At 44.1% G+C, this 24,201-nt stretch overlaps 1 protein-coding gene and 2 pseudogenes across 1 annotated transcript; 1 reads left to right on the top strand and 2 right to left on the bottom strand.

Annotated features, from left to right (window-relative positions):
• Positions 1-9,038: 9,038 nt before the first annotated feature.
• LOC130137349 (uncharacterized) lies at positions 9,039-9,410 on the bottom strand. The gene has a single exon (XM_056308155.1). The coding sequence runs from the start codon at positions 9,408-9,410 to the stop codon at positions 9,039-9,041; it is 372 nt and encodes a 123-aa protein (XP_056164130.1).
• A 3,423-nt stretch (positions 9,411-12,833) lies between these two features.
• Positions 12,834-14,387, bottom strand: LOC130137350 (phenylacetaldehyde reductase-like; annotated as a pseudogene).
• Positions 14,388-19,059: 4,672 nt separating this feature from the next.
• On the top strand, positions 19,060-22,339 carry LOC115665648 (receptor-like protein EIX1; annotated as a pseudogene).
• Positions 22,340-24,201: the final 1,862 nt, after the last annotated feature.

The following is a 24,201-nucleotide window of genomic DNA, read 5'->3' on the forward strand; positions in this document are numbered from 1 at the left end:
TCATACAAATAGGAATGTACATTTCATTATCCACTGAAAAACCCCTTTTTACAATGTACTTTATACAGATCAAAAGATTTAAATGCAGACAACAACTTCTAGCAGCCACCAGATCAAAAAGGTACTATGATTGAGGAAAGGTGGGGTCAACTACAGGGAAGATCGCAGGCAAAAAAAAGTACTAGCTTCCTTATAAAGAGTTAGGACCTAAGCTAGGGCTCCCAATCCGGATCCGACGATTCTGAGGACTCTCCTGCTGGTTCCTCTTGAGGCTCGGACTCTTTGGAATCCATATCCGTTGCTGCTGCCTCTTCATCTTCAGTATCCGGTTCAAGCTCTGGGTCAAGATAAAGCCCTAACTCATCATCGGGTCCTATCTCTACATCCGATCCTACCTCTGCTACTTTCCCATCGTCTTCATCAGAATCTAGATCCATGTCCTCCAGTTCGTCTTCTTCCTCGGCAGCTTGGTCTAGGTCTTCAGCTATCACCTGTGGCTCTCCATCCATAGGCTCATCAACGCCATCTACATCGTAGACATCCTGAGGATTGATCACCTCGCCATCCGCATGTATGGGTTCCATCCATCCATCCTGACCAACTGGCGCATCAAAAGTCCTAAGGGGTTGCCCTAGGTTTCCGTCGGCATCCCTCAAGCACCAAGCCACATACTCCTGAGTCTGATGAAAATATTCACCCACGTTTACAAACACCATGGATCGGTATCTTACATACGATTCTCCATTTCCTGCGGGGTATGTACTTGTATACTGATGTATCTGTATAGGTATTCCAAAAAGCGGTGGATTCGGCATCCTTACGGCTGGGGGTCTGAAAAGGTGGGTTATTACAACCGTGAGACGAATCTCAATGAGAATAACCCCTAAACCTAGGCTAGGCTAGCATGCATTCTCCTGACAGGCAAAACAACATAGTACGCAAACAATGACTTGGCCCTCGGCCCAAATAGAACATAAAAATTACCCTGCAGGTTAGGCAATTCATTTAAATTCCCAAGGCACATGCGCGAATACAATGGTCCCACGTGCACCACACGCATACTCATGCTCACAGTATTCATCTCACATGTCGGGTCATGTACTCTATGCATGCAATGTCAATGTCATGCCATGCTTCCATTTCGGTTCACTCTACACACTGTCTCAATTATTAATAATTATTACGATTCGAGTCAACACAATTCCCGGCCCGGTGTGGCTAGCCTGCTTCAAAGTGCATGAGGCGCAACACCGATCTGGCCCAGTGTCTCTTGCCTGCTTCAAAGTGCATGAGGCGCAACACTGATCTCCTCACGAACCAGAGCCCGCGTAAAACGCATCAGGATGGTCGTCTTCCGGACGAACCGGGCATCGTCCTGCTTCAAAGTGCATGAGGACGGCACACCCCGCGTAACACGCATCAGGGCGAAATGTGATCACACATACACACATCTAGTTATTATATGAACCCCGCGTAACACGCATCAGGGTATTTTAGGTTATCATATGCTCATGACAGGCACGCAGCCTCACACAATTTCATCACAAGCCTCATTCTCGGCATTCATAACGCGTGCCATGAAATGCAACATGAGCATCCACACAACATAGGAACAGGCACACAGTTCAATCAAAGTCATTCCACAGTGCCTAATTCACAAGCCACGTGCTTACTTGGCCTATTAATACCGTGCGACCCAAATTCACAATGTGTAATTCCATAACCCACTCAAGCCATCAAATGGCCGATCACACTCCGCACGAGTCGGCCACACGAGCACACGACATGGCATTATTCAATTCCCCAATAAATAGGCACAACAATCAACAAGTCAGTCAGTCCGGGCATACCCGGCAGTCCAGTCACCTAATCCTCGACTAGTCCGCGCCACCCCAATAAATCACTAATATTATTCTTGTCACCATTACCATTGTTCGACTCACTAATTTCTCCCAATGTACACCGATAATCCTCAACCCAGTCCAAAAAATGCACTATCAGTCCTAATCCGGGTTTAGAAATTATACTCACGTAATTCTAGACCACGGCGACGAGGAACGGCGGCCGATCACCGATGAACAGTGGAACCGGCGGCGGCGTTCCCGGCGGACACCGTACGGACATCCGTACGGTCACTGTACGGACCATACGGACACTATACAGACAGCGACGTATGGCGACGTACGAACGGGCTGGAGGTCACGGCGGCAGCAGCTCGGCCGATTGAGCTCCGGCGCGACGGCGGCTTGCTCCGTCGGTCCTTTGGCCGGACGGAAAGAGAGAGAGAGAGAGAGAAAACGGGGACGAGGGAGAGAGAGAACGGACGGGATGAGGTTGCTGGTGGGGTCGGGGACACGTGGACGGCGCCGCCGACCAGCAGCTCCGGCGAACGGCGGCAGCAAGGCGGCGGTCCGGCGAGATCCACGAACGGCCAAGAGAGAGAGAGAGAACGGAGGAGGAGGGCTGATCGGTGGGGGAGGCTGGCCGAGTGAGGGGAGGAGGAGAGAGAGAGAGAGAGTCAATCCGGTCAAATAGGGTGGGCCAAGGGCGCCACATGTCGCCGATCCAACGGTTTTGACCAAAATGCCCTTAATCCAACGGTCTCAGTTGATCCTATCCAAATAATTGAGGGGAAAAAAGGTAAATAGGGCCAATAATGCAGCTGAAGACCCTTAATAATTATCCCAATAATTTCGCAAAAATTCGGACCCGAAAATAGCCCGGGGGCAAAATTGTCATTTTTTCGGTCCGGGGGCGAAATTCCAATTTTTGGCTAAATCAACCCTAAATGAGTGTGGCCAACGTAATATGTCGTCGGAATCGCGAAAATAGCCTCTTAAGCCCTTGAAAATCGACTGCCGAGTTCTGGGAATAAAATAATATTATTTTTCACTTCCGAGCCAAAATTCCAATTTTTGACCGAAACAACTCTAAATGCGCGTGGCCACTCTAAAATGACATCGGCCGCGAAAAATAACCTCAGACGGCCTCAGAATCAACGTCGGGGTCTCGAGGTGCAAAATCGTAATTTTTTGACTTCCGAGTCGAAATTCAATTTTTTGACCGTACTATCCCCAAACGTGCGTGGCCAGCATAATATGACGTCAAAATCGTAAAAATAGCCTCTCAAGCCCTCGAAGATCGACACAGAAGTCCGGGTCCAATTTCGTGACCAAAGCCCGCTAAATTTTCAATTTCAGAGTCTCTCACTAACGGGCAGCTGTTTAGGGGTTACGCGTATCGACCTAGGGTTATCCGAACCATGACGGTCTCGATCATTGAGAAGATGAGAAATTATCACTAGTCCCAGAGGTCGCGATCATTCGGTTCCAGTTCAGGACTGGTTGGCCACGTGCACTTTCGATCGTGCAGAATCACCTGCGATCCGATTGTACATCGTTGGCCTTCGCCAAACCAAATCCATCACTTTTCCTGATATCGGCCCACGTTGGCCCAAAATATTCCCTCGTCATTTCTCGTGATCGGTGTCCGATTCACGATCGGGTCCCTGGTCCACGTACCATTTTCCCAGTTAGCCATACCCCACTGGTTAGTATCCCTAGAGTGATCAGCTCTGGACGAGACTTACCAAAATGAAATGCGAAATAATGTCGATTTTATTGATCCCGGAATTACATCGAAATTCGGGCTGTTACAACTCTTCCCCCCTTACAAAAATTTCGTCCTCGAAATTTGCAATCTATCCTTATCTACTCAAACAACTGGGGGTGCTGACGTCTCATAGCTTCTTCGCTTTCCCAAGTGGCACCTTCCATTCCGTGATGCTCCTAAACAACTTTGACCATTGGGATCGTCTTATTCCTTAACACACGGTCCTTCTAATCTTCGATCCTGACTGGCATTTCCACGTACGACACTTTGTCGTCCACGTCTATTTCCTCATATCTTAGGACGTGAGTCGGATCTGGTTCATACTTTCTCAACATCGACACGTGGAAGACATTGTGCACTTGGGACAGATTAGGAGGCAAGGCAAGTCGATAAGCCATATCACCAATCTTTTCCAATATCTCAAATGGCTCGACGTACCTTGGACTGAGTTTTCCTTTCTTGCCGAATCGGGATAATCCTTTCATTGGCGACACCTTGAGAAATACATGATCTCCCACCTGAAACTCTAAGGGTCGTCGTCTCCGATGGGCGTAACTCTCTTGGCGATTTTGCGCTGTTCTCAGTCTATCTCAGATGATCTCGACAGCTTCCACCGTCTGCTGTACTAACTCTGGGCCTGTTATACTTCGCTCACCAACTTCGTCCCAACATAATGGCGTTCTACAAGCTCTGCCGTATAAGGCTTCGAACGGCGCCATTTGAATACTCTGTTGGTAGCTGTTATTATAAGCAAATTCCACTAAATGCAACTGCTCTTCCCATTTGCCTTGGAAGTCCAATACACAGGCTCTCAGCATATCCTCAAGAGTCTGAATCGTTCTTTCCGACTGACCATCTGTCTGCGGATGATAGGCCATACTGAATTGCAACTTGGTGCCTAAGGCCACTTGCAGACTTTTCCAGAAATTGGCTGTGAACCTTGGATCACGATCCGATGTGATCGTCACTGGCACTCCATGAAGACGTACTATTTGCCGCACATATAACTCTGCGTACCTTTCCAATTCAAAATCTTTTCGCACTGCCAGGAAGTGCGCTGACTTTGTCAATCGATCTACTATCACCCATATCGAGTCATGCCTTTTTTGGCTTCGCGGCAATCCCGTCACGAAATCCATCGTGATGTGCTCCCATTTCCACTCTGGGATCTCTAATGGTCTCGGCAATCCTCCAGGATTACAGTGCTGTGCCTTCACTTGTTGGCACGTCAAACACTCAGCCACATGCTTAGCCACATCAGCCTTCATTCCATTCCACCAATAATGTTGCCGCAAATTCTGATACATTTTCGTGCTACCTGGGTGGATACTATAATTGCTCCTGTGAGCTTCTGATAAAATTTCTTCCTTGAGCTCTACGTCATCAGGCACACACATTCTTCCCCGGAACTTCAAGATTCCATTTTCACTCACTTGGAAATCTGACTTCCTCTTAGCGGCATCCAATTCGACAATTTTTTGGATCTCCTGGTCCGTAGACTGCAGTTCCTTGATTCTAATTTGAATCTCCGGTTCGATCCTCAACGCAGCTAACAGACATCTGGCTCACTTCGAACTTGAACTCTGAATCTCTGAGCCTTTCCAATAATGTCCACTCCTTGACCATTAGGTTCATCATACTAGACTTGCGACTTAAGGCATCAGCGACTCGATTCGCCTTACCCTAGTGATACAAAATGTCACAATCATAGTCCTTTAAAAGCTCCATCTATCGGCGCTGCCTCATATTCAACTCTTTCTGCGAGAATAGGTACTTAAAGCTCTGATGATCGGTATAAATCTGGAATTTCTCTCCACACAAATAATGCCTCCAGATTTTGAGAGCGAATACGATCGCGGCTAATTCCAAATCATGCGACGGATAATTCATCTCATGGGGCCTCAACTGGCGTGACGCATATGCTACCACTTTTCCATGCTGCATCAGGACACAGCCAAGTCCTCTCAATGATGCATCGCTATAGACTTCAAATCCTCCTGGTCCAGATGGAATGGTCAACACGGGAGCTGTTGTTAACCTGTGCTTCAACTCTTGGAAGCTTCTCTCACATTTGTCATCCCATACGAACTTAGATTCCTTCTTCAACAATCGCGTCAATGGCATGGCTATCGACGAGAATCCTTCTACAAAACGTCGATAATAGCCAGCCAATCCCAAGAAGCTTCGAATTTCTGTTACTGAGGTCGAACTAGGCCACTTCATTACTGCCTCAATCTTAGCAGGGTCAACAGAAATCTCGTCTCCGGAAACTATATGTCCAAGAAACGCCACTATGTTTAACTAAAACTTGCATTTGCTGAACTTGGCGAACAGCTTGTGTTCTCTTAAAGTCCATAGCACTTCTGCCAAGTGTACTTCATGCTCTTCAGGGCTCTTAGAGTACACTAGAATATCATCAATGAAGACTATCACAAACTGGTCCAGGGATTCTTTGAACACCCGATTCATTAAATCCATGAAAGCAGCTGAGGCGTTCGTTAGTCCAAAGGGCATAACCGAAAACTCATAATGCCCGTATCTGGTCCTAAAAGCAGTCTTAGGAATATCCTCGTTCCTGATCCTCAGCTGATGATACCCGGTCCTCAAATCTATCTTGGAAAATACTGAGGCTCCTTGTAGCTGATCGAACAAATCATCAATCCTCGGCAGTGGATACTTATTCTTTACTGTCACTTGGTTCAGCTGCCGGTAGTCTATGCACAGCCTCAGAGTTCCATCCTTCTTTCTTACAAACAGGACTGGCGCTCCCCATGGAGACGCACTAAGGCGAATGAAACCCTTATCCAATAATTCCTGTATTTGTACTTTCAGCTCCTTCAATTCTGATAAGGACATTCGATATGGCGCATTCGAAATCGGCTCTGTCCCATGGGCCAATTCGATCACGAACTCCACCTCTCGCTCAGGCGATAAACCCGGCAATTCCTGAGGAAACACCTCGGGGAAATCGCATACTACGGGTATATCCTCCAACTTAGGTTCCGCCTTTGTCGGATCCACAACATTTACCATATATCCTTCACATCCATCATCCAACAACTTGCTCACCTCAAGCGAGGAAATCCAAGGGATCGAGGTTCCTCCTCGATTTCCCTGAAATACAAAACTAGGACATCCATCCGGATTAAATTGGATCGTCCTATCGCTGCAATCCAATACAGCTTTCTGTCGGACTAACCAGTCCATTCCAATGATCACATCAAAATCGAACATGGCCAATACTGCCAAGTCGATACTCTCTTCTCTATCCCCAATCACAATCTTACAGTTGGGACATCCAAAAGAGACTAGCATTTTATCATTCACAGGCGTAGACACGCAAAGCACATTCTCAAGCAACACTGGTTCTATACCAATCAACTTAACAAACTGCTCGGAAATAAAGGAATGGATCGCCTCCGGATCAAACAATGCATAAGCAGCATGATCACATAAGGAAATCGTACATGTGACCACGCCCGGCGTATTCTCAGCTTCCTTGCGCGCCATGGCATAAACCCGTCCTTGAGCTGGCAGTCGCCATTGATTAGCCGGTAGGGGCGGTCTGGCTTGATTTCCAATGCGCGATGGCGGTAATCTGGGTGGTCCTGAGGGCTGCATCTGCGGGCAACTGAGAATCTGATGCTCCATACTCCCGCACTTAAAACATGCCCCATATCTACTCAATAGGGGGCTCGATTTCCAAAGATTCCGCCTGGCCGGTGGGACAAACCGCCTATTCCCAGTCATAGGTCTCTTTCTCAAACGGCGATTATCTCTATTTTGGGCAAACTGCGATCCCGAAGTGGCTGTCCTTTCGTGCTGATCCCGCTCCATAATCTGAGCCCGCCTATGCATCTCCCCATAATTTTTTATATCATGAGACAAAATCAGGCTCCGAAGATCCGGCTTCAATCCATCCCGGAATCTTCGAGCTCTATCCCGTGGGTTTTCTACCATAGTTGGCGCGAACTTTGCCAACCTTGCAAACTCTGCTTCATACTGGTCCACAGTCATCTGACCCTGACGCAAACGCATAAATTCCATTAGTTTCTTTTCCTGAGCATTTTCCGAGAAGTACTTTTCATAGAAATTCTCAATAAATACCGCCCAAGTCGGGGCCGTCCCTTCCGGAAATACTCTGCCTTCCATGGCATTCCACCAGTCATTGGCACCATCTTAAAGTTGATAAACCGCCAACGCTACTTGCTCTTCATTGGTGCACCCCAGAACCTTAAATGTTTTCTCTAGCTCTTCCACCCACCTTGGCGCAGTCTCGGGGTCACCGCGACCATGAAACTTAGGCGGCTTCAACTTTATAAATTGTTCTACTAAATGGGGCATCTGCCTAACCCCTGCTGGTTGAGCCTGTCCTTGATGGGCCTGATTCCCTTCATTACCAGCAATCGGAGCGGCCTCAGCAGCCTGCGCATAAGCTGCAGCCCTTTCTTGCGCTTGCAATCCCATAACTCGCCCTATCTCCCGTAGGGTATTCATCAAATCGTCAAATCTTGGATCTTTAGCCTCACGGGCTCCCTCACTAGCCTGGGCTTGGGGCTCCTTTCCCCTTCTCCTGCTTGGGGTTTGAATAATGTCCTCTAGTCGGCGATCTTGGGCCTCTTGGCCTTCTGAACTAGGCTGACCCTAGGGTTCCTTACCCTTTCTTCTACTCATCCTCACAACTCAGCTATTCCACTACCTGCTATGATTCCATTAAGGAATTAAAGACTTAAACCAATATATCCCAGTCTAAGTCCTAGGCAGGTATCAAAACAACCATCAAACAACCAGCATGCGGCCTAACAAGAGCCAATCAACACATCACCCAAGGAGTTCGCATACTCACCTCGAGTCCTGTCGCATCTGTACTTTACGGGTCATACCAGTAAGCACTCAATCAAACACAACTGTCAGGAGATGCATGTAGCACACAAGGTCACCCTACTGGCTATCCATGGTCTCATCGTTCCTTATCACTCCAAACTTCGACCAAATTGGACCTAGCTGACCTTGCTCTGATACCAATTCAAACGGGGATGTCACGCCCCGTACCCAAAGAAAGCGCTAACATCCCTACCTTCGCCGGTTATGGTGCAACGTTCCAGGAAGCGTCGCCGACCCAAACTATATCAGAGAACAAACACAAGTGGAAACCACGTATATAAATATATATATACACCCGTACAGATAAATACATGATACCACAGATAAAACATCATACAAACAGGAATGTACATTTCATTACCCACTGAAAAACCCCCTTTTACAATGTACTTTATACAGATCAAAAGATTTAAACGAAGACAACAACTTCTAGAAGCCACCAGATCAAAAAGATACTATGGCTGAGGAAAGGTGGGGTCAACTACAGGGAAGATCGCAGGCAAAAAAAGTACTAGCTTCCCTATAAAGAGTTGGGACCTAAGCTAGGGCTCCCAATCCGGATCCGATGATTCTGAGGACTCCTCTGCTGGTTCCTCTTGAGGCTCGAACTCTTCGGAATCCATATCCGTTGCTGCTGCCTCTTCGTCTTCAGTATCCGGTTCAAGCTCTGGGTCAAGATAAAGCCCTAACTCATCATCGGGTCCTATCTCTACATCCGATCCTACCTCTGCTACTTCCCCATCGTCTTCGTCAGAATCTAGATCCATGTCCTCCAGTTCGTCTTCTTCCTCGGCAGCTTGGTCTAGGTCTTCAGCTATCACCTGTGGCTCTCCATCCATAGGCTCATCAACGCCATCTACATCGTAGACATCCTGAGGATTGATCACCTCGCCATCCGCATGTATGGGTTCCATCCATCCATCCTGACCAACTGGCGCATCAAAAGTCCTAAGGGGTTGCCCTAGGTTTCCGTCGGCATCCCTCAAGCACCAAGCCACATACTCCTGAGTCTGATGAAAATATTCACTCACGTTTACAAACACCATGGATCGGTATCTTACATACGATTCCCCATTTCCTGCGGGGTATGTACTTGTATACTGATGTATCTGTATAGGTATTCCAAAAAGCGGTGGATTCGGCATCCTTACGGCTGGGGGTCTGAAAAGGTGGGTTATTACAACCGTGAGACGAATCTCAATGAGTATAACCCCTAAACCTAGGCTAGGCTAGCATGCATTCTCCTGACAGGCAAAACAACATAGTACGCAAACAATGACTTGGCCCTCGGCCCAAATAGAACATAAAAATTACCCTGCAGGTTAGGCAGTTCATTTAAATTCCCAAGGCACATGCGCGAATACAATGGTCCCACGTGCACCACACGCATACTCATGCTCACAGTATTCATCTCACATGTCGGGTCATGTACTCTATGCATGCAATGTCAATGTCATGCCATGCTTCCATTTCGGTTCACTCTACACACTGTCTCAATTATTAATAATTATTACGACTCGAGTCAACACAATTCCCGGCCCGGTGTGGCTAGCCTGCTTCAAAGTGCATGAGGCGCAATACCGATCTGGCCCAGTGTCTCTTGCCTGCTTCAAAGTGCATGAGGCGCAACACTGATCTCCTCACGAACCAGAGCCCGCGTAAAACGCATCAGAATGGTCGTCTTCCGGACGAACCGGGCATCGTCCTGCTTCAAAGTGCATGAGGACGGCACACCCCGCGTAACACGCATCAGGGCGAAATGTGATCACACATACACACATCCAGTTATTATCCGAACCCCGCGTAACACGCATCAGGGTATTTTAGGTGATCATATGCTCATGACAGGCACGCAGCCTCACACAATTTCATCACAAGCCTCATTCTCGGCATTCATAACACGTGCCATGAAATGCAACATGAGCATCCACACAACATAGGAATAGGCACACAGTTCAATCAAAGTCATTCCACAGTGCCTAATTCACAAGCCACGTGCTTACTTGGCCTATTAATACCGTGCGGCCCAAATTCACAATGTGTAATTCCATAACCCACTCAAGCCATCAAATGGCCGATCACACTCCGCACGAGTCGGCCACACGAGCACACGACATGGCATTATTCAATTCCCCAATAAATGGGCACAACAATCAACAAGTCAGTCAGTCCGGGCATACCCGGCAGTCCAATCACCTAATTCTCGACTAGTCCGCGCCACCCCAATAAATCACTAATATTATTCTTGTCACCATTACCATTGTTCGACTCACTAATTTCTCCCAATGTACACCGATAATCCTCAACCCAGTCCAAAAAATGCACTATCAGTCGTAATCCGGATTTAGGAATTATACTCACGTAATTCTAGACCACGGTGACGAGGAACGGCGGCCGATCACCGATGAACAGTGGAACCGGCGGCGGCGTTCCCGGCGGACACCGTACGGACGGCGTACGAACATCCGTACGGTCACTGTACGGGCCGTACGGATACTGTACGGGGACAGCGACGTATGGCGACGTACGGACGGGCTGGAGGTCACGGCGGCAGCAGCTCGGCCGATTGAGCTCCGGCGCGACGGCGGCTTGCTCCGGCGGTCCTTTGGCCGAACGGAAAGAGAGAGAGAGAGAGAGAAAACGGGGACGAGTGAGAGAGAGAACAGACAGGATGAGGTTGCTGGTGGGGTCGGGGACACGTGGACGGCGCCGCCGACCAGCAGCTCCGGCGAACGGCGGCAGCAAGGCGGCGGTCCGGCGAGATCCACGAACGGCCAAGAGAGAGAGAGAGAACGGAGGAGGAGGGCTGATCGGTGGGGGAGGCTGGCCGAGTGAGGGGAGGAGGAGAGAGAGAGAGAGAGTCAATCCGGTCAAATAGGGTGGGCCAAGGGCGCTACGTGTCGCCGATCCAATGGTTTTGACCAAAATGCCCTTAATCCAACGGTCTCAGTTGATCCTATCCAAATAATTGAGGGGCAAAAAGGTAAATAGGGCCAATAATGCAGCTGAAGACCCTTAATAATTATCCCAATAATTTCTCAAAAATTCGGACCCGAAAATAGCCCGGAGGCAAAATGGTCATTTTTCCGGTCTCGGGGCGAAATTCCAATTTTTGGCTAAATCAACCCTAAATGAGTGTGGCCAACGTAATATGGCGTCGGAATCGCGAAAATAGCCTCTTAAGCCCTTGAAAATCGACTGCCGAGTTCTGGGAATAAAATAATATTATTTTTCACTTCCGAGCCAAAATTTCAATTTTTGACCAAAACAACTCTAAATGCGCGTGGCCACCCTAAAATGACATCGGCCGCGAAAAATAACCTCAGACGGCCTCAGAATCAACGTCGGGGTCCCAAGGGGCAAAATCGTAATTTTTGACTTCTGGGTCGAAATTCCATTTTTTGACCGTACTATCCCCAAACGTGCGTGGCCAGCATAATATGACGTCAAATCGTAAAAATAGCCTCTCAAGCCCTCGAAGATCGACACAGAAGTCCGGGTCCAATTTCGTGACCAAAGCTCACTAAATTTCCAATTTCAGAGTCTCTCACTAACGGGCAGCTGTTTAGGGGTTACGCGTATCGACCTAGGGTTATCCGAACCATGACGGTCTCGATCATTGAGAAGATGAGAAATTATCACTAGTCCCGGAGGTCGAAATCATTCGGTTCCAGTTCAGGACTGGTTGGCCACGTGCACTTTCGATCGTGCAGAATCACCTGCGATCCGATTGTACATCGTTGGCCTTCGCCAAACCAAATCCATCACTTTTCCTGATATCGGCCCACGTTGGCCCAAAATATTCCCTCGTCATTTCTCGTGATCGGTGCCCGATTCACGATCGGGTCCCTGGTCCACGTACCGTTTTCCCAGTTAGCCATACCCCACTGGTTAGTATCCCTAGAGTGATCAGCTCTGGGCGAGACTTACCAAAATGAAATGCGAAATAATGTCGATTTTATTGATCTCAGAATTACATCGAAATTCGGGCTGTTACAGCAAGTGTCAGGAAAAGTTTGAGTTCCTGCTCCAATTATCTCGGCATCAAATGGGAACAACTTCACTTCTAAGTCTCCTAGTGTCATAAAGATGGTTCCAATAAATTTGTGTATTTCATTGAATCAAGTTCCATCACATCTATTGCCGTTTGTATCAGTTTAATAAGTTCCATCACACATCATAAAATGAATCAACATATATTTCCTCTTGACATTTGCTTGTTAAGTTGTGGACAAATTATTAGGGACAAATCGTGTAAAAAGTATCATTTAATGGGAACAACTTTACTTGTAAGAATCCTAATCTCATCAGAATAAACAATGTAATAAATTTGTCAGTTACTTGAGCCTACCATTGATGTGGTTGAGAAACATTTCTGCGCTGAGATTAAGCGAAGACTGTAGTAGGGGACCAATGACAAACCCAGGATGCATCGTGACCAAATCGATCCCCTTCTCTCTTGCAAATTTCCACGCTGCCTCTTCTGCTAAGGTTTTCGAAACTGGATACCAAAGCTGAAACAGAAAAGCAAGAAGTGCACAATGAAACAAATTTGAGTAGTTGATGCATGCTAGCTCCTCTGTGATGGTTTAAAGTTACTAGGAAGAACTTGTAACAGATCCAAGGTTTATATCTGAGTAAAATTTTTTTATGCAGTTCATCCAAGTATAAACAAAAGTGAAAATGTTCTGCATTTCTGACATTTTCTAAGAATTATTTGATTATACAAGAAAGGTGAAAAACAGCATGTTCTGATGACTTAGTTGAATTTAGAATATCATGTATAATTACCTTTGATTTCTCACAGAAGACCGGATCAGAAAACCAAGTCTCATCTACTGTCACATCGGAAGCTTTCCATTGAATGCAACTGAAACTATAGAAGATGTTATCACTACTCTCTTGATTGTTGGGACTTTGGCACAAGAAGAAAGAACATTAATTGTTCCCTTCACTGCAGGATCTATCAGCTCCTTCTGAGACATGGAAAGACAAGTATGAACTACTGAACTTATTGAAGTCGAGCATATACAGAGATGGAGAAACCGCGATATGGATAAATGCATTGTGCTAAAGACTTAGATGTGTTGCCCTGGCAGAAACCTTCTCTGTTCTTTTTTGCCCTTGATTTCATGCTAACTGTTTGAAATTGGCTCCTACTTTGTCCTCTATACCTAGACTGTCACAACTCCTGCATTTAATTGCTATGGCCACAACAATACACAATACACAAAACCACTGCTTTGGCAACACAATTTGTAAGCTCTGTTTCCAAAGAAACAAAGGAAAAAAGAACATTTGAGAGACCATGACACAAGCCTTTGAGAGAGCAAAAGAACCTTGGGATCTTTTGGGCTGAGAAGCACAGGTGATGCAGTGTGGAAGACACCATCACAACCATCAACAACAGATTCAAAAGATCTTTTTTCCAGTAAGTCTGCCTTGTAAAGATGAAGTCTCTCCTTGGCTCCATCTAGAGCAAGCAGATGCCCAGTCTTCTTTGCATCACCTGGTACATGTACTATTAGAACAACTTGTAATGATTTGGAATGATGAAGCCACAAACGATGTCATGTGCGAATGTAATCAAGGGTCTTGAACTGACTCGGGTCACCAACAGTCACTTTGACAGTGTAACCACTTTGGAGCAGGAGTTTCACCAACCATGATGCTATATACCCGGATGCTCCTGTCACACACACCACCTTCATATCTCTCTCTCTCTCTCTGATCTATGGCACTGGTCTGTGACCTCTCTAGGAAAGCTTCACAGAATGGTGCACTTAAAGCAGACTTTCTTGGCAGTTGGATTGTTATGTAGATGCACCAGAGAAGCTAACAAACTCATTGCTTCCGTCGTTTCCAGATGACTAGTCTTGGCCACACCTGGAGCATCTTTTGCTCTTGGAGCATCTTTTGATGAAGAAAGCCGTCCGAGGTAATTTATAATGTCTGGTTCTGGACATTAGTTGTTGGAACTATAGGCGCATTTTCAAGCGGTTCTACATCTGGCCTCGTCCGTTAAGGCCCTCAAACCACAAAGCCCAAGAAGGGCTACATGAATAAGAACACAACAAGCAGATTTTTAGGGTTCCGTGCATGAAAATGCAGAACATTATTCCGTGCCAGAAATTCATGTGAAGCTTTGTTAAATTTCAAACCTATTAGTAACTCACCTCTGACTGGCCACTTATTTAACCTGTAACATGTTAATATATTACCGACAGTTTTATGAAAGTACAATAGTAATTTAGCATTTAGTAAGTTAGTAACAATGGATTACTTCGTATATGTCAGCGATCGTAATTAAGCCTTTAGTAAGTTAGTAACCAATGGAAGAACTTTACAATGAACAAAGGGAACTTACGATCGCTGAGGCAGTTCACAAACGGAACTTATGAACTTCATAGGAAAGTTACGTGTAATACAACGCACAATATGACATCAGAACTCACGAGAAAATAAGGAAAATTATTATCGGTGTTGAGAAAAATTATAAACAACGAAAGAAAGTTACGATCCCAAGAGCACAGAACTTACCAAAACGTTAGGGAATTTACTATCATCATGAGAGAAAATTAGGTAGTAAAAAGGAAATTATTGTTTTATATCTTTGCGTTGTTGTACAGGCAAACCTAAATTACTAGATATACAATAGTTAATACAACGAAAAACTCCAAACCGGTACACCTGTGATAAATTTACCGCAAACTAATATTTTTACCACAAAAAATCTCAAACCGGTACACATGCGACGAATTGGTCCTTCGTTGGTTTTCATTAAATTTTACAGTCAAATTGCTAAGTTGGATGACACGTGGCAGTTGGCGGATGTACCGGTTTTGGGTTTTTCATGATATTAATCCAATTTAACGGAAATTAACAGATAGTAAATTTGTCATAGGTGTACGATTTCGGAGTTTTTTATGGTAAAAAAATTAGTTTGGGGTAAATTTGTCACCGATGTACCAATCTGGGGTTTTTCGTGATATTAACCCTATACTAAAAGCTTCCACGTTATCCCTGCTTATTTTATTAAAGTTTCTTTGTCTCATTTTACTTAATTCTTGATCCACTAATTAAGCCCTCTAGATCAAATAAATATAATTCATAAGATGTCCGTTTTTGTTTAGTTTAGAATTAACTACATTACTTGACCCCGTGCTTTGCGCGGGCATGTCTTTACGGATATCTTTCCAGAAGAATAGCATAATTTGAGGATGCCTGAGATTCGGGCATGAAAGGCTCTTTTATGTTTCCTAAGCATGTAAAACATAATTGAAAAGGTAATTTTTAGAGTACAATAATGGAAGCTATTTTTTAAATAAATTCATTCAGAAACCTAAATATAACTAATACAATGCAAATGCGTTATGTTGTAAGTAAGTCACAGTAACAAAGACAAAATGTATTATGAAAATTAAAGCTCGTGATGTCCTAATCCATACTTTTGGAATATTAAATTAAGTGGATTTCTTTATTTACTGTCATTACTTATGCAATAAATTGATTTATTTGAATGGAATAAAAGTAATAGTTTGAATCAACAATAGTTTCTCCATTAAGGACATGTGTAGTTATTTGTTCTACTTTTTTTTATTCTTTATTGAGCGTTTTCTTTATTTTTAGTTTTAGAACTTTTTATTGAATTTATCTTATTGTTATCTTGATTAAAGATATCTTTCTTGATTAAAAATTAAATCATTTAAATTCAAATTATATAATATATTGAAGAATATATATAAGAAACTAATTAACAATATGTTACATGTCAAGAAGTATATAAATGCTTTCTCTAATTTAGCAAAATTTTCAAGTTTAAACTTAGTAAGAGATCAAATCTAGATTTACTCTGTCTTTAACTATTTATCCATCTCTTGAATTTTAAAATTAATAAGGAAAGAAGTTTACAGATGAGAGATGAATAAACTAAAAGCTTATTGGTATGGTCCACGTTGCAAATTGTGCCATGTGTCTTGCAAAGTGAAGTGCCACATGGAAAATACTAGAAGAAATATTCTCTAAGCTCTAGCTTTGACTATATATAATAGATATGTCGGTCGAAAAAAAAATTCAAGTTATTTCAGCTGTGTCTGATTTTTCGATTTTCAAATTTAAAGAAACAAAATATTTTAAATTGATTTTACTATCATGGTTTAATTTTAAAATAAAATTAATCTATAAAAATGTATTTCAAGATTTTTTTCTAAATTAATCAAATTTAAAGTCGTAAGACCGAAGTTGGTAAATGACAAATCAATAAGTTGAAGTTTATATCTAAATGGCATGGCAAAAAACTACCACGTGTTTTGCGTGGATATATGTTCGCGAACACATCTTCACGTGTCTGTACACAAATAAGAAATAACATTCTAATCTATGATTTCGATCATATACAGTGTATGTCAAATTATATTAATTTGAACAGATAAAGTACAAAATCCGACTACAATATAAAAAAGTAAAAATCCTCCGATTCTTTCTTTCTCTCTGACTGATTCAAGGCTTGGTCTCGTAAATTACCCTTCCGATCTTTTCATTTCTGCAGTAATGTTACTTATTGTATGGTAAATGATAGATAAAGTTCGTAACTTACCTTTGAGTTTGTAAGATGCCTTCACGTTTCGTAAGTTGACCTTTTCATTTTCGCAGTTAAATGCCAATTGTATCATAATTGATACTAAAGTTCATAAATCACCTTTTGCACTCGCAAAATAGCTTTTATTTTCGTATACCACCTTTGGTTCACGACCTTTCATGAATGCAGAAAATTTTCTGAAAATGCCGTGGCTTGTCTTTTCTTGGATCGTAAATTTTCTTTAGCTATCATAAGTTGTGGCAACCTGATTTTAGTACCAAACCATGTATGTTGGATCATACCCAACCTGCTTTTTGGATCGTAACCTTCCATGCTTATTGAAATTGGACCAAAGAAGGTTTGAAGCAACTGAAGTGCCAACCATTTTAGGTTTTTACCCTCGACTTCATTCCTTTCCATGGTTAAAAAGAAGAACAAAAAAGAAAGAAGGTTCATCAAATCTCCTTCATTTCTTAGCCTTTCTTTTGAAGACATGTTATTCTTAGCCAATTGTCCACACGCCTAATACGAGCACTTAGTTGACTCCTGTCCATGCTCAACGGGTCAAGCAAGGAAACATTCTCCCTTCCTCAAGTCCATCGTATCCTTCATTTTTTTCTTCATTTACATGAGTTATAGTCATCTCTTCATAAAGGCCTTTTGGCCAAATCCTTCCGTGTATCAATGAAGGATGTGATGGACTTGAGGAAGGGAGAATCTTTCCTTGCTTGACCCGTTGAGCATGGACAGGAGTCAACTAAGTGCTCGTATTAGGCGTGTGGACAATTTATATATCCATGCGCAAGAATATTGCAAATTAGTTTCAGACTCCCACCATTCTCTAAATCCCGTTATTTTCTTTTCCTCGACTTAAACCTACAAAAAGATAAATGTAATTCCCCCTATTCTATTCAAGTCTACAAGTATTCATGTTTGGCATCAGTTAAGATACTGGGTTCAAGATGCACTTTTTTTCTTACAGGAAGTGTGATCAAGAAGATATTTTTTTGGGAAAATAAAAAATAAGGGTCTGAAATAAACATTGTTTTGAATAAGAGTCTAAAATGCCATCGTTGTCTCAAATAAAGGCCTTTAGTAGCCATATTAGTCTCAAAGAAGGTCTTGACCTAACCGGCCGAAGGGCATTTCTATCCTTTTGTTTTTTGAATTTTTTTCTTTCTTTTTTCTTTTCCTTCTCTTTTCCTTTTCTTTTTCTTTTCCACTCTTCCCTCCGCCGGCCATCGCCAATGGCTAGCGGAGGTCGCCATACTTAGGCGAGGGTCGCCCTCGCTTGTGCGGGCAAGGGAAGCCCTCACCGGCGTTAGGCAAATGTCACCCTCGCCTGTGTTGGAGAGAGTGAGGGCTGCCCTCACTAGATCTAGCGAGGGTCGCCCTCACCTGAGGCCGGAGGTCGCTAGCCATCAATGAGGCGTGGCAATGGCCAGCGGAGGGAAGAGGAAAAATGAAAAAAGAAAAGGAAAAGAAAAGGAAAGTAAAAAAAATCAAAAAAAATTAAAAAATATATTTATTTTTTTATTAACTAAAATACCCCTACTGGAATAGTCACATGTTGGCCAGCCGGTCAAAAGTCCTTATTTGAGACGATTTGGCCACTTCAAGCTCTTATTTGAGACAATTTGGATACCTTAAGCCGTTATTTGAAAGAAGGTTAATTTTAGGCTTTTATTTGAAAAAATAAGGGTACTTCATGTACTTATTTGAAAATTTTCCCATTTTTGTTGTTGTTAGTAAAAAAGAAGAGCAATTTCAAAAGCTGACTTGATGCGGTGCTTGAGAAACGAGATCAACGTATGAGATGGCACAAAATAATAAAAGATCTGATATTGATGCAGGAATGGGATGACCGGGTCATGTGAATGAATCCATGAATGCCGTCTCTTTGACTCCAAAACCTAACAATGAATTTAATACAATAGATGACGTTAGTTTTTCAAATCATTGAACCTTTTTAAACTCCATGCCTGAATATTTTACCCGCAAAGAATCAATCAATCCACATCTCTTTCACTTTCTTAGGACATCTCATGACGCTGATCCCCCTTGTCTTGTTGAGGAATACTTGAAACAAACTAGTCCCAGGTTATTAGTCCTTGTGCTGCAACCTACAGTTTTACATCTTCTGATCAAGATGAAGAGAGATTCATCCCTTCGTATTATACTAGTCTCTATCTCCATTTTAGCATGGCTATCGCCTTGTGATGGCAATATCCCTGCTGGGAATTGCTCAGAGTCTGACAGAGAAGCTCTAATTGAGTTCAAAAATGGCCTTCAAGATCCTGATAATCACCTATCCTCGTGGCAAGGTAGCAATTGTTGCCGGTGGCGAGGAATAGTCTGCGATGAGAGGACCGGAGGGGTAATAAGCATTGATCTTCACGGCTCATATGGACCAAACTCTGGTGCCTACGGTTATTGGAAACTGAGTGGAGAAATTAGCCCTTCATTAGCGCAACTCAAGTCTTTGAGATACTTGGACTTGAGCTCAAATAAATTTGATGGCATTCCACTTCCTGAATTTGTCGGTTCTTTGGAGAACCTGTGGTACCTGAACCTGTCACATGCCGGGTTTAGTGGTGCAATTCCTCCAAATCTAGGAAATTCTTCAAATTTGCAGTATCTTGATCTTTCTTCTGACTTTTCTGGCTTAAGTGCTAATAATCTCGGGTGGATCTCTGGTCTTGGTTCTCTGAAATATCTTGCACTTGATGGAGTGGACCTTTCAATGGTCAGTTCCGAATGGATCAATGTATTAAACGGGTTCCCGTCGTTGTCTGGGTTGCATCTGTCCAATTGTGGCCTATCTGGTTTGATATCATCACCTGGTTTGGTGAACTTCACTTCACTGGCTGTTCTGGATCTCAGTTTCAACATCTTCGATTCAAAGTTCCCTCAATGGCTCGTGAATGTAAGCAGCCTTGTTAGTGTTGACATGAGTTACAGTGGTCTATATGGAAGGATCCCTCTTGGACTAGGCGAGCTACCACATTTGCAAATCCTAATTTTATCTGGAAACAATAATCTCTCGGCCAGTTGCACTCAGTTGTTCCAAGGATCATGGAAAAGGATAGAAGTTGTGGATTTGGCTGCTAACAAAATACACGGGAGACTTCCCACTTCCCTTGGGAAAATGACCACTCTCACTAATTTTGACCTTTCTGACAATCTGATCAGGGGAGGAATACCGAGCGCCATTGGTTCACTTTGCAGTTTAGTTAATTTTGATTTATCCATCAATAACTTGACAGGTAGCTTGCCGCAAATCTTCCAGAGGGGATCTGAAACTTGTGATTCCCAGAGTTCCCTGCCTAATTTGAGGTACTTGACATTGAGCAACAATCGGCTAAGTGGTTATCTGCCAAGTTGGTTGGGCCAACTTAAGAACCTTGAGGAACTTACCCTCGACTATAACTTTCTTGAAGGGCCGATTCCTTCTTCTCTTGGGACTCTGAAGAACCTCACCAGTCTGGGCCTTCGTGGGAACCAATTGAACGGGACTCTTCCCGTTGAACTGGGACAGCTTTCTGAGTTGGACGGTTTCGATGTGTCTTTCAATCATTTGTCGGGTTTACTATCCTAAGAACACTTTGCAAGTCTACGCAAAATGAAGATCTTAGATCTCTCGTCCAACTCTTTCACTTTAAATGTCAGTGCCGATTGGATGGCCCCGTTCCAAGCCCGGAATCTTGGCATGGGATCGTGCCAGATTGGTCCGTCTTTCCCTGCCTGGCTTAGATATCAAAATGAGATCATGTATCTTGGTTTTTCAAATGCCAGCATTTCGGGCCTGTGCCAAGCTGGTTTTGGGATATTTCTTCCAATCTCTCTCTCCTAAACATGTCTCTAAATCAGTTGCAGGGCCAATTACCTAATCCATTGCCAATAGCTCCTTTTGCAGATGTTGATCTCAGCTCTAACCTTTTTCAGGGACCGTTCCCTCTTCCCATTTCTGAGGTTGAATTATTAGACCTCTCTAACAACCAATTTGCAGGTGGCATTCCGCAAAATTTAAGCAAATACATGCCAAATTTGATCTTCCTCTCCCTTTCGTCTAACGAAATAACAGGTCGGCTCCCAGAATCTATAGGAGAAATGCAATTGCTTGAGGTGATCGACTTGGCAAACAACAATTTGAATGGAAGCATTCTTGCAAGAATAGGGAACTGCTTGTTCCTAAAGGTACTAGACCTGCAAAATAATTCTCTATCGGGGTTGATACCTGCATCTTTGGGCCAATTACAACAGCTTCAGTCACTGCACCTGAGCAACAATAAGCTTTCAGGAGACCTTCCATCTTCATTCAAGAACCTGTCGAGCTTAGAAACACTAGATCTTGGCAACAACCAAATAAATGGCACCATACTTGCATGGATGGCAGAGGGTTTCATCAAGTTGAGAATTTTAAGTTTGAGGTCCAATGCATTTTCTGGAGAAATTCCTCACGAGCTCTCAAGTTTAAGTTCAGTGCAAATGTTGGATCTTGCAGAAAACAACTTGACAGGTAACATTCCTACAAGCTTTGGATATCTTAAAGCAATGGTGGAAGGGCAAGCTAGAAACGAGTACCTATTTTACGGGAAGTACAGAGGCATGTACTATGATGAAAACTTCGTAGTGACCACGAAAAGCCAGCCCCAGCTGTACACCAAGACTCTTTCCCTTGTCACTAGCATAGACATCTCCGGAAATAATTTAGATGGAGAACTTCCAGAAGAGATGACAAAACTGGCTGGATTGCTCGTTCTGAACTTATCAAGGAACAGCATTGGTGGTCAGATTCCTGAAAGCATTTCAGGCATGAGCCAACTGGCATCGCTTGATCTTTCAAGCAACAGGCTTTCTGGTGCAATCCCTCAAAGCATGTCGTCGCTGTCGTTTTTGAGTTATCTGAACTTATCTGATAATAACTTCTCGGGCAAGATTCCTTACACACGACAGATGACAACATTCGGCCCTTCTTCATACTTTGGAAACCCGGGACTTTGCGGTGCTCCCCTTAATGTCACGTGTCCAGCCGATGAACCTGACAAACAAGGGACAACCAAGGATGGTGGCGATGATGATGAGTTCATCGATAAGTGGTTTTACTTGAGCGTTGGCCTTGGATTTGCTGCCGGTATCTTAGTTCCGGCTGTTGTCTTGCACATCAAGAATTCTTGGGCGGAGGCATACTTTGATATTATAGATAGAATTGCCGAAAGGTGGTTTGCCCGATGGAAACAGGAGGGCGAAGCTGCGGAGAAATAGGCGACGAGGCCGGAGGTAAATGGCTTTTGATCCTTGTTCTGGAAAACTTGAACCCCTTGATCAGGCCAAGCATGCACTTTCAGGGTCATGCCAAGAAATAATGCACTCGACATGTGCTGTGCCATTTTACTATATTTCTTTGTCTGTCTATAGAACTGCATCCGAAGCCATAAAGCTAGGTGTATATGTAATGTATCGCGGACGGGAACTTTGTGTGTTTCCTGTGCTTAAATATGTAAACCTAGCACGGGATTGGTAAAGCTCTGATATGATTGATATATGTCAAATATCGTTCGCAACAAAAAGTGTCAACTTGCTTATTCAGTCACACATTAATAACTTACTAACAAGTTTTGACGAGTATTGAGCTTCATTTTTACATAATAAATAGTCAACTATTTAAATAATATGCAAATATTTATTTCTAGAGCTTATCAAGACCTCGGAATTACTTTTATACGAAATTATCAACTTTGATTTGACTGATATATTAGCATCCAGGGAGAAAATATTGCGTGAGTGAGATATTCCACGTCAGCAATGCATAACACCACTGAATGAATGACATGTGACAAGCGATCCCCACAAATCAGATTTATTAAAAAATCTAATATGAGTGAATGACCCTTCCATCTTTCATCCTCCGGTCAGAGGGGCCACCCGGTCAGACCTCCAATTTTCAAAATAAAGTTCTCTCGCGCCCGAACCTTTCTCTCTCCTCCCGGATAATGAAGCGCTCGCGCCACCCCAAAACACTCTCTCTCTCTCTCTCTCCTCCCGGATCTACTCTCAGAACTTGCGCTCCGTCCGACACCGCCTCCGACTCCGAGGCCGAGGCCGACGCCTCGACTCTACGCGCTCGCGCTCCCAACCTCTCTCTCCTCCCAGGCGCGACGCCTCCGACGCCGACGCCTTCTGCACTCTGAGAACTCGCGCTCCCTCCGACGCCGCCTCTGACGCCGAGGACGAAGACCCACGGCCCTAGCCCTAGCTGACGCCGACGTCGACGACGAAGCCGGACGCCCTAGCCGCCGCCCTAGGCCTAGCCGACGCCGACGCCCTCCGCCTCGACTAGCTCTGCACCTCTCGACGTGGACGCCGATGCCGACGCGGTCGCCCTAGCCCTAGTCGACGCCTCCGTGTCCGCCTCGACGCCTTGCAGTTGTCACCGCCGTCCGACGAAGCTGTACCACGCCCCGCTCCGCCCTAGCTTCGAGAGAGGTACAGATTTGAACTGATTCAGCGTTTTATTCCCGTGTGCGGACTGTGGATGCTGTTCAAAATGACCTGTTTGAAAGGCATTTTGAATTGTGTTGGCATTGAGTATTCCTTTAAAGGGTGGCATTTTATTCGACTTTCAATAAAACGTTTCTCTCTGCGTCTGCTGACCAATTGTGATTGTTATGACTACTGTTGCTATTGCTGCTGTATTCCGTCTGCCTAATTTCTAGCATGCTATTGTTATCTGCATAAAAAAAGTAAAGGAGGAAGCAGAGGTAAGGAGCTTAGTTGGGTGTTTCTGATGTAGTTACTTTGATTTTTTAGGAGATTGCTTCTCGTCTGGGACTTCTTCCAGGTTCAGTGAGGCATTTTGGCATAAATGCCGATGTTAATAGCGTATTGTCTATGGCGGACATTGTTCTTTACGGTTCTGCACTTTTATTATAAGTTACCGTTTAGGCTCCTCAAATTGCTTGAGCCATCCTCTTTACTTCGCAGCTCTTCATAATATGATTGACAGAGCAATTAGTATAGTCACTCTAGTGAAGAATTTGATTTCCAATTAACATTTGTGACAGACAAAGAGCGAGATTTTTCTGACCAGCTGCTTCCTGCATATTATCAAGTAGCCTTTGACGGGG

Source organism: Syzygium oleosum, unplaced genomic scaffold (genome assembly GCF_021117445.2).
Source record: "Syzygium oleosum isolate NSW1041296 unplaced genomic scaffold, Sole_v2.1 Sole_v2.02, whole genome shotgun sequence".
Lineage (NCBI taxonomy): Eukaryota > Viridiplantae > Streptophyta > Magnoliopsida > Myrtales > Myrtaceae > Syzygium > Syzygium oleosum.